Genomic DNA, 14,622 nt, shown 5'->3' with positions numbered 1-14,622 from the left:
AAGGCTGTATAGCCATCTGTCAGGAGGGCTTGAATTGTGCTTTTACTGCCTGGCAGAAGAGGGTTTGACTAGATGGCCTTTGGGGTCTCTTCCTTTTCTATGGTGTTATAATGCCATGTTTATGCATTTCTTTCAGGTGTTTATTGGCCATTCTGAACCTATACGACAGGTGAGGTTCACTCCTGACCAAAGGCAAGTCATCAGCGTTGGGGATGCCATCTTTCTGTGGGACTTCCTAGGTGTGTTTGCAGAGGAATCCTCCAAAGACGAGTAAGAACTCCATGTTTTCGCATTGAAACTCTTTGTTTTGGGAATGCTTGTGTATTTATGCTTTGTATTTTTTCCCCTCCATGATATTAACTCTGCCCCTTTCTATTACAGAATTCATTCCTCTGAGTCCCTGAATTCTCCTGAAGTTGGTAAGTTTTGCATTGTTGTAAAGTTATGCCACCAGATAAGTGAGAAATAAAATTATTATTATCACTATTCTGGAAAATGTTCTCCATTAATTTACTTTTATTTATTTTTTATAAATTTATCAAACAAAATGTATAAGATGTATAATAGTAAAAAACTGGAAAGAAAAAAAAGAAATTCAATTAGAAGAATGGTATAGAAGAATGGACCCTCCTCATAAATGGACAACAGAGTAACTTAGCAGCAACGTGACCCAGCACCTGTAGCCAAAAGTGACAAAAAGAACAAAAACGCACATACCAATGTTATCTCTTTCATAGGAAGCTTTTTTGTAGCAAAATAATATAGTTGCACTATGTACAAGAACTAGATTTCCATAACACAAATAAACAAATACATAGTAGTTTTACACTCAGCAGCCTTCTCACTGGAGACTTCTCTCATACTTGGCCTTCTCATAGACTAAGGCCTACCTCACACTGTGAGGCTTACAGACTGAGATCTTTCTCCCACTGAGGTTTACCTCAGATTGACTGCATTACTAAGCAAGAGACACACCTGTTTATACTGAACCGCAGCTTCTCTGAGTCACTGCATCCCTTTAACCCTTTCAGTGCTTGACTCACATTTTTGTAATTAAAAATACCTAACTAATATTTAATATTTCTGACAAAAACGTATTTCTATTAAATCCATATATTAAAATACGCAGAACAAATATTAAAATACAGTAAACACAGGACATAAATTTAAAATCCATAGTGAAAATAATCTTAACAAGGCCAGAACAGCTGATGTCTGTACCCACTAAAGGGGATTGTTTCGTTTGTTTATTATTATTTTTATGCTTCAAAAACATGAAAATGTGTCTGAGGCATTTCTTGTCCCCAGTTTTATCCTCACAACAACCCTGTGGGTTAGGCAGAGAATGAAAGAGACTGGCCCAAGGCCGCACAACAAAATTGGTAACTTAATGGGGATTTAAACCTAGATTTCCTCAGCCTAGCATTGGTATCACTACACGAATTCATGCTCCCTTTTGTAAGCACTTCTCTGTTTACAGAATCTGATCTGGAACAATTGCAAGAAGACGTCACCTCCAGAGCCACGGACTCTCCTCGCCAGCTGGTCCCTGTGCCGACCGTTGTGTCTCCTCCGTGCCTCGAACTCAGCTCTATCCAACGGCTGGCAGAAGACAAGGGTGAGTGGCGGGAAGCTGCAATTGTTAAATGGAAATAAAATTTCTTTGGGAGATCTTTAAACTTCCATACCTTTATGCCCTTTTTGTCCTGTTCCTAGATTGGCCAAAACATAGCCACTCTGTGTTTTCCTATTCCCAGTAGTTTGGAATGAGGATTATAGCGAAAATACACTGTGTCCCTGTAATTTTAGAATCCTAGAGTTGGAAGAGACCTTGAGGTCCATCCAGTCCAACCATTCTGCTAAGAAGCTGGAAAATCACATTCAGAGCACCCCTGACAGATGGCCATCCTCTGTTTAAAAGCCTCCAAAGAAGGAGCCTCCACCACACTCTGGGGCAGAGAGTTCCACTGCTGAACAGCTCTCTCTCACAGTCAGGAAGTTCTTCCTAATGTTCAGGTGGAATATCCTTTCCTGTAGTTTGAAGCCATTGTTCTTCGTCCTAGTCTCCAGTTATCCTTCGTCCTAATCTCCAGTTATCTTTAGTGAAAGCAACACTGGATAGAAGATAAAGTTACATGATTCCTTGAGATTTTGGCCTGGCTTCTGTTTTCAGTGTTACTTTCAGAAGGCTTATAGGTGAATCTGGTGAACTTCGTCCATTTCGTAGTGCTCTACTGTATTTAAAGCAAAAGTCGGGAAGGAAGACAATATTCCCTCACAACCTCTGAGGATGCTTCCATAGATGCAGGTGAAATGTCAGGAGAGAATGCCTCTAGAACATGTCCATAGAGCCCGAAAAAACCCTTCAACAACCAGAAGACAATATTGTTATGTGAAAGAGGAGCAGAGAGAATATATTTTTCTCAAATGACATCTTATATCTCCTAAGGCATGGATGAGCAATGGTGAAAGGCCAAGGGGGTGCTTTAGCCACACAGAAGGCCTTGAAGAACAGCACTCGCCAAACCAATTTTTAGGAACATGGTGGCATTTGCACTATATTTTGGGGTATTCTTGAAAATATTATGAGACAAAAAATGTTTTTCAAAATTCGAAGCCTTTCAACCCTTGGGAGCCTCAGGGTTGTCCAGATGTGATGGAAATGTCTTCCATGCTCCTTAGGGGACATTTTGGAACAAAACAATTTTTAAAATCTTTTTTGTACTTTTGGTTTTCTCTGGTGGCCACAAAAGCAGCTCATAGGCCACACTTTGCTCATTCAGCTCTAAGAAATTTTCTCTTGTAGTTATGGAACGGACTCTGTCCTATGATTAGTCTCAGCTGCAATAATAATGGCAAATGTCCGCCTCCTGATCTCTGCCCTTCATTTGTCCTCTTTTAGACCCATTTTCTGAATCCGAAGAAGAGAAGGAAGTGAACCAGAAGGTCAAAGGGAGAGAAGTTATCGACGGGAACAAAGTCTCCTCAGCCCCCGGTTTGAAAGAAGCTATTTGTAGCCAAGAGCCACTGTTGGCAAAGCCTGAAGTTATCCAGCCGCATAACCAGGCAGCAAATGGTGGGTTGAAATTCCTTGTTTATTTGTTTGTTTTGTAACGCTTGCACTACTTAGGTCAGGATATACAATGTGACATTGGTGAGTGAATGATTCAGTGTGGGTCGGTCAGGATATTGAAGAACCAGAATGGTCCGATGGAATTTGAGAGACTAGAGGTTTCAGGTATGGAAACTCACTAGGTGACTTTGACAAAGGACGCTCTCCCAGCCTCAGCTGGATGCCATGAGAAACCTCCTCAGAATAAACATGAGGGGGTCAATACAACATGAAGTTGCCTTATAGGTGTATATCAACAACAGTACCAATATTGGGAGTCACTATGTAAACACACACACAGTTGTTGCCTGCAGCTCCCATCATTCCCAACCAGGTTGTCCACTAGTGAGAGTGAGTTGCCATCCAGTTTTAGTTTTTGGGCCACATATTTTCCATCCCTGATGCTGGCTGTACATATGGGTTGGCTATGAATTTTTTTCTGTGTAATGTGTTTAATTAAAAATAAAATAAAACAAGGGCCTTGCACCTTCCATTTACACTTTCCAGCTACATGTGTGACTGTCCATATTGAAGTTATTTTTGACTTCTTTCCATCATGAGAGGATACATTTATAAAGATGTGAGGGGAAGTAATAGAGAGGAGGGAGCAAGCTTTTTTTTCTGCTGCCCTAGAGACTAGGATGCGGGTCTGTGGCTTCAAACTACAAGAAAGGAGATTCCACCTGAACATTAGGAAGAACTTCCTGACTGTGAGAGAGAGCTGTTCAGCAGTGGAACTCTGCCCCAGAGTGTGGTGGAGGCTTCTTCCTTGGAGGCTATTAAAGAAAGGCTGGATGGCCATCTGTCGGGGGTGCTTTAAATACACTTTTCCTACTTCTTGGCAGGGGGTTGGACTGGATGGCCCACGAGGCCTCTTCAAACTCTGTGATTCTGTGAAAAGAAGAGCGACAGTTTGGACAGAAAATATCGGGGGGGGGGGGGGGGGGGCAGGGTCACAGGAGTCTGACCAACATACAAATGCTGCCCGTATTTATAGATTTGGAATAATAATACTGTATTTATTTATTATTTATTTATTAACCACATTTATATACTGCCCTTCTCAGCCCAAGGGCAACTCAGGGCAGTTGTATTTCTTCAAATTTAAGACACACTTTTCCCTATATAAACATTTTTTAAAAATGGGATGCATTTCAGAATCGCAGGTGAAAATTATGTATTTTTTGTTGCTACTGTAATAAAATAAATATGGTAAATTATTATTAGTACTGGTATTAGTATTAGTATTTGTTACCCAGCTCAAGGCAGTATCGCTAAAATACATAGATAAAAAGAATAATATTTTTTTTAAAAAATCATAGAATAATATAAATACAATATAATACAATACAAGGCCATTCAGTGCTAATCAAGATGGCCAGCTTCAACATTCACACTTGCCTCAAGCAGACAAGAGTTCTTTCTCCCACCCTGGACACTATTTCACAGGTATATAAACTTCACTTGCCTAATTTTCAGCAGACCTCATAACCTTTGAGGATGCCTGCCACAGATGTGGGCGAAACGTCAGGAAAGAATACTTCTGGAATATCGCCATACATCCCGGAAGATTCGCAGCAACCCAATGATTCTGGCCATGAAAGCCTTTGACAACACATTAAATACAACATAATACTAATGTAAAATCTAAATTTAAAATTGGGTAGTAAAACACATGAGAATGATGTTTAGTGTGGTGGAGGCTCCTTCTTTGGAAGCTTTTAAACAGAGGCTGGGTGGCCATCTGTCAGGGGTGATTTGAATGCAATATTCCTGCTTCTTGGCATGGGGTTGGACTGGATGGCCCATGAGGTCTCTTCCAACTCTTTGATTCTATAATTCTATGAGTGTCCCATCTCCGTCCTCCAGCCACTTACATGTTGGGAATTCCAGCCTGAAAGAATTCTGAAAGTGCAAGAAGTGCTGAACGCTTCTTTTTTGTTCTTATTTTCTAGAAAGTGGAAAGGAAAACAAAGGATCTGTGCCCGAGACCAATGTCCGGCCAGATTGCTACCGGCACTTCTGTCCTCGTTTCAAAGCATCCGCACCTGCAAAGGTAAGGACTGCCGTGGAAATGTGTGAAGGAACAATTAATGGAGAAAAGGAAGCATAACCCTTGTGTTGTCATCAGTGTTGTGGGATTGTGGGAACTGCAGTTTGAAAATACCTGGAGGATTTTTTTTTTGTCATGTCAGGAGCGACTTGAGAAATTTCATGTTGCTTCTAGTGTGAGAGAATTGGCCGTCTGCAAGGACGTTGCCCAGGGGACGCCCGATGAATTGATGTTTTTATCATCCTTGTGGGAGGCTTCTCTCATGTCCCCACATGAGAAGCTGGAGCTGATAGAGGGAGCTCATCCGCCTCTCCCCGGATTCGAACCTACAACCTGTCAGTCTTCAGTCCTGCTGGCACAGAGGTTTAACCCACTGTGCCACCAAGGGCCCCTGGAGGATCATAGTCTGTGTACATGCATGCATACATACAAGCTAACTCCAAGTTGGCATTTCACATCTGCAGAAAGACTTGATGGAATAGTTCCTGAGAAAAATAAGTTTGAAGTTTACTTTCCAATCAGTTTCTAAGAGCCCTTTTTCATGTGGAAAAGATATTATTGTGTTGTAAGGAAACAGTCTCAAATCTCTTCTCAATTTTTATTGAAGCTATGTGTATGTTTTTCCCCTCTTAGGCATTTTCCTCTCCTCTAACCAGTAACGAAGTCCTGAAGCTCAAAACTGTCATTGGGTACAATGGGAATGGCCGGGGAAACATGGTCTGGAATCCTGATACAGGTATTGGCTGTACTTGAATAATACAATTCCAGACTTTATAATCAGATTGGTTACCATCTTTCTCCTAAAAATGCTGTATGACTATATGAACAGTCACGTTAGAATTGCACAGTGCATTGGAGATGGTTTTAAGCAGTTTTGGCGGGAGTTAAGGTGATCAAAAATCCTTTTGTTTTGGAGACTGATTAGAAGATGTTTGTAACAAAGCATCCAGGCTTTGTTTCTGGGGCATTATTGGAATGTAGATAAAACAAAAAAGAACCCAAGGATTTGGTTCTTGGCTCGTAATAGAAGGAGGACAAGTCCTTGATTTCTGGGGGCCTCAAAATAGACAATGACAAAGGTGAAGGGCTGTAAAAGCTTACCTGTGTTTTGGGAATGTAAGCTGGTCAAATTCGTAGGATCTTTACTATTTTGGGGGGCCCTGGTGGTGCCGTGGGTTAAACCGCTGAGTTGCTGAACTTGCTGACTGAACAGTCGGCAGTTCGAATCCAGGGAGCAGAGTGAGCTCTTGCTGTTAGCCCCGCTCCTGCCAACCTAGCAATTCAAAAACATGCAAATGTGAGTAGCTCAATAGGTGCCACTTCTTCAGGCAGGTAACAGCGCACCATGCAGTCATGCTGGCCACATGACCTAGGAGGTGTCTACGGGCAACGCCAGCTCTTTTGCTTAAAAATGGAGATGAGCACCACCCCCCAGAGTCAGACACAGCTAGACTTAATGTCAAGGGAATTGGAGTTGTCAACAGCAGTTCTGTCCAGTATGGTAATAGAATACTTTGGTCAGTGCCTACTTGCTTCACATGATTTCCAAATTAGTACAAACTGTGTGTTGTGATTTAAAAGGCCTCAATCTCTTTTGCATGTCCTGTTCCATAGCCTGAATGTGTTGAGAATCAAGAGCTGTTAGGCTCAAAAATAACCCTCTCTGGGGGTGATTCCACCAAAAATATAGCAGAGTGCAGGATGCACAGTATATAAACAGCAGAAACTGACATGTAGTGAGCAAGGATTAACTTCCATTCAGCAGGATGGAACAGGATTGCAGATCCACAACTCATAGGATCAAAAATAATATGTTTATTGAAGATAAAAGAAATCCATTCTAGATAGGAAAGTTTCTTGGAGCTAACTAGCTTCACTGAGCTATCATCTAAGGAAAAAGAAAAAGGAAAAATAATAAAAGTAACTATATCTGCTACATCTTTGCCTTGCTTAGACAATGGCAAGATGCTTCCTCACTCTAGAGAAGACAAAAGGAGAAGAGACCAGAAAATGGAGACAGGCCACATGGAGACAGACCAGGGCAATAAAAATACCTTTAAAAGAGGAAGTTACGTTTCCCTGTGGGATTACATTCCTAGGTATTCAAATGGGGAGGAGATAGTGCCATGTAAAGATCAGTAAGACAATCCCCCTTTTAACCCCTTCTTAAACAACCTAGCTACAGGAAATAGGGGAGGAATCCCTAATATCCAGGCTAGCTACTCATTGAGAGCTGGAGACTTGTGCAGCCAGGGATGAAACCCAACAAAATATCCATCCCCTTCCCAGGTTTCTTTGCCTACAGCTGTGGCTGCGTGCTCATTGTGGAAGACCTGCACTCGGGGGCCCAACAGCATTGGCTTGGTCACCCGGAAGAGATATCCACGTTGGTGGTCAGCCATGATGCCCAGGTATGGAACTTTTTTGCTCAAACCATTGTGCCTTCTATGGTGGAAGAGGTTCTCCTGGAGTTTGGGTTAGCATCACCGAACAGCCAGTTGAGTCCACTTCCCTTGGTCCCTCTTATGTTATTTCTGAATCTCAAACAGTGACCATAGAGTATATTTCCAGGTCCTTGCTTCTGCCTCCGGTCAAGGCAGCGGAGACTCGCGCTGCCAGATCCGCATCTGGAGCGTCCAGGACAAGGCCTGCCGGAAGGTCCTCTTCCACCACGAGACCCAAGTGCAAGCCATGGCCTACTCTCGAGACGACCGCCTCCTCGTCACGCTGGGTGTGTAAAATCACGTGGAGCTCATTTCGTTTACTTGTTGGTGGGCTCAAGGCAGCATGCATGGCTCTTGTTATTCTTCTTCACTCCATTCTCACAATAGCCTTCAGAATAGATCAGGAGGCCATGATCCACACAAGGAGTTTCATGGTTCAAACCAGAAACACCACGATCTCAGTCAAACTCTGCAGTACATTAACACTGGGAATTTTCTGCTTGTTGAAATGTCCCCCAAATTAACCCTTTTCTTCACCTACAGTGTCATATATGTAGTTACTTCTAAGGGAAGAAGAAAAACACTTCAGGAGTAAGAAGGAAAGGGTTCCATCTCTTGATGAAAGAGAACAGAAGAATCAGAAACTCCCAATATGATATTCCTTTCTCTATTAAAGAAAGGAAATCAGTCAGTCTTTCATAGATGGAAGAAGGATCGAAGATAAAACCCTAGTGTGCTCTTTCATTTCCAAAATGAGAACCAGAAATTCAGTATTTACAAGCTCTCATGGTGCTTATGGCGCCCTGATGGTGCAGCGGGTTAAACCGCTGAGCTGCTGAACTTGCTGACCGAAAGGTTGGCGGTTCAAATCCGGGGAGTGGGGTGAGGTCCCACTGTTAGCCCCAGCTTCTGCCAACCTAGCAGTTCAAAAACATGCAAATGTGAGTAGATTAATAGGTACCACTTCTGTAGGAAGGTAATAGCGCTCCATTGGAGGTGTCGATGGACAACGCCGGCTCTTTGGCTTAGAAATGGAGGTGAGCACCTCCCTCAGAGTTGGACACGACTAAACTTAATGTCAGAGAAAACCTTTACCTTTGTTAGAAATATTAAAAATTCACTGGGTATTTTTGATTACAAAAGTGTGAGTCAAACACTGAAAGAGTGAATAGGCCGAAGCCTGTCAGAGTTAGTGGGCCAAGGCTAGTGTTGACCTGAGGAGTTTGAGGTAAACCTCAGTGTGATGTAAAACTCTGTGTGAGAGAAGTCTCTCTGTGTGAGAGATTGCCTCAGTGAGGGAATCAGCCTCATTGTTAGTAGGCCTGATTGTAAGGTAGGCCTCAGTGTGAAAAGGCCTTGTGTGTGAAGCTCCAATGTGAAGGTTGAGCTTCATTTGTGTTGTGGAAACCTTATTGTAAATAGTGCAACCATATCATTTTGCTATAAAGAAAAGCCTCCCGTGGAAGATATAGCATTGGTCTGTGTGTTTTTGTTCTTTTTATCACTTTGGGCTACTGGTGGGTCACACTGTTGCTGTTAAGTTACTCTGCTGTACATTTATGAGGAGGGTCTTTTGTTAATAAACCCACTCACCCAACAACCTTTATGTATGTTGCTTATGTTCTCCTGATTAGGGCCTGTTGCACTTTCATTCATTGTGCAAGCTATATATCTTAATGGCAAAGAGCAGAAATGAGCCAAAAGTAGAGGCAGATTAATAATAATAATAATAATAATAATAATAATAATAATAATAATATATTATTATTATTATTATTATTATTATTATTATTAGAAACACAACAAGATGAGTCCACAGCAGACACTCTGCTGGCTGTTGTATTGTATTGTATTGTAAAATTATTATTATTATTATTATTATTCGAGAATTTTTGCTAGTTGCCCATAGGATATAGATGGGCTCCCTGTACTGTTTTGCAAGGTTTCTTGGAAAACATTTAGCATGTCCTGTAGCTAATTCAGCAGCACTGGGGGAGTGTGCATTAATGCATCTTTGTGTAAACTGCTTTGAGCTTGAGTGGAAAAATGGAGTATAATTGTAATATTTTTCTTTCTTTCTTTACATATATTGGAATGCAGGTGACTACGTGGATAGGGTCCTGGCCCTGTGGAATGCCCACACGTATGACCTGATGTCCTCCACCCGCTTCTCGGAGCCAGTCCACGAAGTAGCCTTTAGCCTGACATCAGTGGGGCACCTGGCTTGTGTTGGAAAAGGAACTGTGACCTTCTGGCTCACAGAGCAACAGGGAGCGGACATCAGCCTAAAGGTATGTCTCCCTGGCATCACATCGTAGCCTTTCCCAATGGCCATGCTTGTTGTGAGTGATGGGAGCTGCAGTGTGTCATTTTGGATAGGGAAGGCTCTTTTTGCAGAACTTGGGCCAGGCTTTGTGCAACTGAATTGTAGCCCAACATGAGGGGTGGTGGTTTGAAGTACAATATGGCCTCTGTATTTGCAGTTTTATTTATCTGCTTCTAACAAAATATGTCCTCTATGAGCATTTTCTAAGCCCTGCAGCTTGATTCTATGGGATTCATGATCCAGAGGTCCTTCATTTCAGTAGGGTCAACTGCTTTCCACAGTTTCACAAAGTCCTGGGATATTTATTTACAGTACTTATATTTATTTACAGTATTTTATATTCCGCCCTTCTCATCCCGCAGGGGACTCAGGGCAGATTACAATGTACATATACATGGCAAACATTCAATGCCATAGACACACAACACATATAGACAGACAGTCAGAGGCTATTTAACATTTCAATTTTCTGGCCACCAGGGGAGCTGTTGCTTCACCGTCAATCTGCGGCAGTGATGAAGTACTGTCTGCATTCCCCGCATGCTTTTTTGCTGGAGATTTTTTATGGCCTCGTAAATTTGTTAAATTTCCTACTTGACAGATGCAACTGTCTTTTGGGTTGCAAATTTATTTATTTATTTATTTATTTATTTAAAACTTTTATATCCTGATCTTCTCTACCTCCGTAGAGAGACTCAGACCGGCTAACAGCAAGAATTCAATGCTAAACAGTAGAAATCTAAAACCACATATAACAACAGTAAATTAACAATAACATATAAAAATAAATACACAAAAGCCGTTCGCCAAGATAAAAACATGTCCAACTCAGTCCGTATATTCAGTCCATGTATTGTGGTCAATATTTTGGTCGGTTATCGGTTTCGCCATCATTCTGCAAAGGCCTCGTTCCACAACCAGGTTTTCACTAGCTTCCTAAAGGTCAGGAGGGAGGGGGCAGATCTAATTTCCTTCGGGAGGGCATTCCATAGCAAAGGTCAACAGCAAGCTACACAAATCGGCTAGAAGCTCACTCCGACCCGGGCTGGCTTCGAACTCATGACCTTTCAGTCAGTAGTGATCTTAATGCAGCTGAACAGTCCCGTTGCAGAGATATATCTGCAACAGAGATAGGGACCGTGTGGTATTTGAAATATAGCACCACAATAAAGTCAGAAGCTTTGGATTTCAGCCTCGTTAGAAGAGAATGGGATTCTGGCGCAGATTGTGGTCATAAGGAAGAGGAAGGAGGCTTGTTTTCTGCCACCCTGGAGACTTGGTCTCAGTGGAGCAATGGGTTCAGGTTATAAGAAAGGGAATTCCACCTGAACATCAGGAAGAACCTCCTGACCATCAGAAGAGCTGTTTAACAATGGAACCCTCTGCCTCCGAGTGTGATGGAAGCTCCTTCTTTCGATGCTTTTAAATAGAGGCTGAATGGTCATCTATCGGGCGTGTTTTGATTGTGTTTTTCCTGCCTGGCAGAAGGGGGCTGGGCTGGATGGCCCTTGGGGTCCCTTCCAACTTTTCCCAGTAAATCCTTTCTTTTTCCAGGTTCACAAAGTTCCTATCCCTGATGCGGTCGGTCCAGCAGAGCTGACGTCCCTGTGCTATAGCACCGGCTGCCTTCTTTACACAGGGACAAATACAGGGCAGATATGCGCCTGGGACACCGAGACCAACCGTTGCTTCATGACCTGGGAAGCTGTCGATGGGGAGATTGGTGAGTCTATACATCTGTCTGGATTCACAGAAACGAGAAGTTGCATCTAGCTTTCAGGTATAAGTTGATATTCTTTGCTCCCATTTCAGCAAATTCCACACAGACCTCGCTGCTGTCTCTCTCAGGCAACAAGAAAGACCAGCCAAATAGTGGGAGAAACATTACACTTTAGGGGAGTCCTCCTAACGATTTCTGTATTTAAAAGTAAGAATAAGGACTTGATGAATAGAAGCTTTATATTGCTCACGTTATGTGCCACAAGACTCGAAATAGTCTGAACCTGGAAAAAACTTTGGTTAAAATCAGATGCCCTGTTGGGAAAGTTAACTTATAAATTAAGATTAGCAAAGGGGAAAAAATATTTGATAATACATGGAAACCATTTATCCGCTTTGTGTGTAAAAGCAATGGGGAAGTCAAACCACCAAACGCCCATGAAAGATTGTGGATGAACAACTAGAAAATATATTATAATAATTATATGCAGTGGATGAAACTGGAATACATAAAATCCCCCAGTGGTGTAGTGGGTTAAACTGCTGAGCTGCTTAACTTGCTGACTGAAAGGTTGTCAGTTCGAATCCGCAGAATGGGGTGAGCTCCCATTGCTAGGCCCAGCTTCTGCCAACCTAGCAGTTCAAAAACATGCAGATGTGGGTAGATCAATAGGTACCGCTTCAGCGGGAAGGTAACGGCGCTCCATGCAGTCATGCTGGCCACATGACATTGGAGGCATCTACGGGCAACGCTGGCTCTTCGCCTTAGAAATGGAGATGAGCTCCACTCCCCAGAGTCGGACATAACTAGATTTAGTGTCAGAGGAAACCTTTATCCTTTATCCTTTCCCTTTATAGGTATCTTGCAGTGTCATGGGAACAAACTAGTCAGCGGAAGCAACACCAAGAAAATCCAGCTTTGGTCAGTGGTGGCAGTCCAGGAGCTGAGAGTGAAAGGCTCTAGTGCCAGGTAATGCCGTTTTCTAACTTATGATTGCTAATTCTGGACAGAAGAGGTGTAACGGAGGGACGCTTAAAGGGGCTGTGTCTACATGTGGGAAAGCCAATATGGTGTAATGCCGTGATGGTGAACCTATGACACACGTGTCAGCACTGACACGCATGGCTAATTTTGATGACATGTGGCCACATGCGGCCGCATACAGAGAAGTACACCTTATAAGAGCCAATCTAATTCTATCCTTAAATTTGTAAAAGGCTCTACAAATTTAACATCTGCACGTTTGAGCATTGTTCACTCCATAACTCAGCATGGAATATACATTTTTTCTTATTTAAACTATAAATATTGCAAAATTATGGGGTTTTTTTTTCTCGAAGTTGACATCCCACCCAAGTTATGCTCAGGTTTTTGGCAAATTTTGACACACCAAGCTCAAAAGGTTGCCCATCACTGGTGTAGTGGTTTGAGCATTGCACTATGACTCCAGAGACCAGGGTTTGATTCCTGGCTCAGCCATGGAAGCTCAGTGGATGGCCTTGATGGAACTTAACGGCCTCCTGCACAAGCTTGTAGCCCTCACCAAAACTTAAGATAGGCAGGTGAGTTGGTAGAGAAAAACCCTTTCTCCATTGGCCTCTTTGTCTGAGTGTCTTCCTTTCTCTCCTATCACGTTTCTGGTTAGACTGATACTTCTCAAGGTCATGCCTTCTTTTCTGAGCACATGGAAAGCTCTGGGTCCTCCATTTTGTTGTTTTCTGTGAGCATGGAGAGAGAAAAGATGTCTGCCGTGAGTTAGCTAGTTAGATAGCTTCTAGTGCCAGCGGTGCGGCCATTGAGCTTCAGAAATACAGGAGCAGAGTCAAGTGTAAAAACCTATAAAATACCTCATTGTAAACGGGAAACATTTACAATGTGTTATGTTTCTATCTACAGTAAAGTCTTTTATAGCTTTTTACGCTTGACTCTGCTCTTGTATTTCTGAAGCTCAGTGGCTGTACCGCTGGCACTAGAGGCTTTTGATCTGCTGAATTGCTGCTAATGCTATTGTCGCTGCTTTACCTGTTTTGAATGCTTTTTCCTTTTTTAAAATTACCCCCCAACAGACCTTTGGCAAGTCCCACTCTCCGTTTCAAAGAAAGGCAAAAGCAAGTCGTCGTCCCCCCGAACAAATCTTACCAAAGAAAACCCTGTGATAGGCTTGCCTTTGTGCTGTCGTAAATCAGAAATAAAGGCACATGGCAACAACAACAGCAGTAATAACACCCCCTTCTCTCCATCCACAGCTGAAGCCCCAAAGGTCCTTCCCAACGTAAGCCTCAGCCCTGAACCATCTCTGATTTAACATATTGTCGAAGGCTTTCATGGCCGGAATCACTGGGTTGTTATGTGTTTTCTGGGCTGTATGACCCTGTTCCAGAAGCATTCTCTCCTGACGTTTCACCTGCATTTATGGCAGGCATCCTCAGAGGTTGTGAGGTCTCTGATTTATCTCTGATTTATTGTATGTATTGCTTTCCCTGCCTCTTCTGCCATTTCCTGTAGTTCGAGCTCCGTTCTCTTGGAACAGGAAATGACCCTGGATGGCACCATCGTCAGCGCCATGTTTGACAACTGCATGGACATGGGGATCGTTGGCACGACGGCTGGAACACTGTGGTACATCAACTGGGCAGAAAATACCAGTATCCGACTGATCAGTGGGCACAAGAACAAGGTATCCTTTTTTTAAAAAAAAAAAAAAGCTGTTGAAGTAATCAAACCAAAATCATTCTTCTAAAGCAGGTGTGTGCAACTGTGGGAGGCTATGTGGATGCATGAATTTCACAGGAGAAGTTGGAAGGCTGCTTCTCCCGCTTCCTGTTATCTCAAATGCCTGCCAACCCCATCTGTTTTTTTTTTCTCTCTTTAGCTCCTCTGGTCTATTTTAGTCCCGGGAGAAGGGTTGCTTTTAAACAACAGGAAGTGACAAGATATAATTTCCTGTTTGTTTACTTCTTGGTTTAA

General features: G+C 42.6%; 1 protein-coding gene across 3 annotated transcripts in view; it reads left to right on the top strand.

Annotated features, from left to right (window-relative positions):
* Positions 1-14,622, top strand: part of WDR90 (WD repeat domain 90) — a 63,187-nt gene that overhangs the window by 35,885 nt on the left and 12,680 nt on the right. For all 3 annotated transcript variants that reach the window (XM_060786581.2, XM_060786580.2, XM_060786582.2), the window contains 12 exons: positions 137-270; positions 382-419; positions 1,481-1,618; positions 2,903-3,076; positions 5,068-5,168; positions 5,799-5,901; positions 7,455-7,576; positions 7,737-7,896; positions 9,710-9,900; positions 11,490-11,658; positions 12,513-12,624; positions 14,161-14,332. In XM_060786581.2, coding sequence (XP_060642564.2) covers positions 137-270; positions 382-419; positions 1,481-1,618; positions 2,903-3,076; positions 5,068-5,168; positions 5,799-5,901; positions 7,455-7,576; positions 7,737-7,896; positions 9,710-9,900; positions 11,490-11,658; positions 12,513-12,624; positions 14,161-14,332 — 1,614 coding nt within the window. The remainder of the gene's footprint in view (positions 1-136; positions 271-381; positions 420-1,480; positions 1,619-2,902; positions 3,077-5,067; positions 5,169-5,798; positions 5,902-7,454; positions 7,577-7,736; positions 7,897-9,709; positions 9,901-11,489; positions 11,659-12,512; positions 12,625-14,160; positions 14,333-14,622) is intronic.

Source organism: Anolis sagrei, chromosome X (genome assembly GCF_037176765.1).
Source record: "Anolis sagrei isolate rAnoSag1 chromosome X, rAnoSag1.mat, whole genome shotgun sequence".
NCBI classification, from domain to species: Eukaryota; Metazoa; Chordata; class Lepidosauria; order Squamata; family Dactyloidae; genus Anolis; species Anolis sagrei.
The sequence above is the reverse complement of the archived record's forward strand: the minus strand, read 5'-3'. Positions and strand labels throughout refer to the sequence as shown.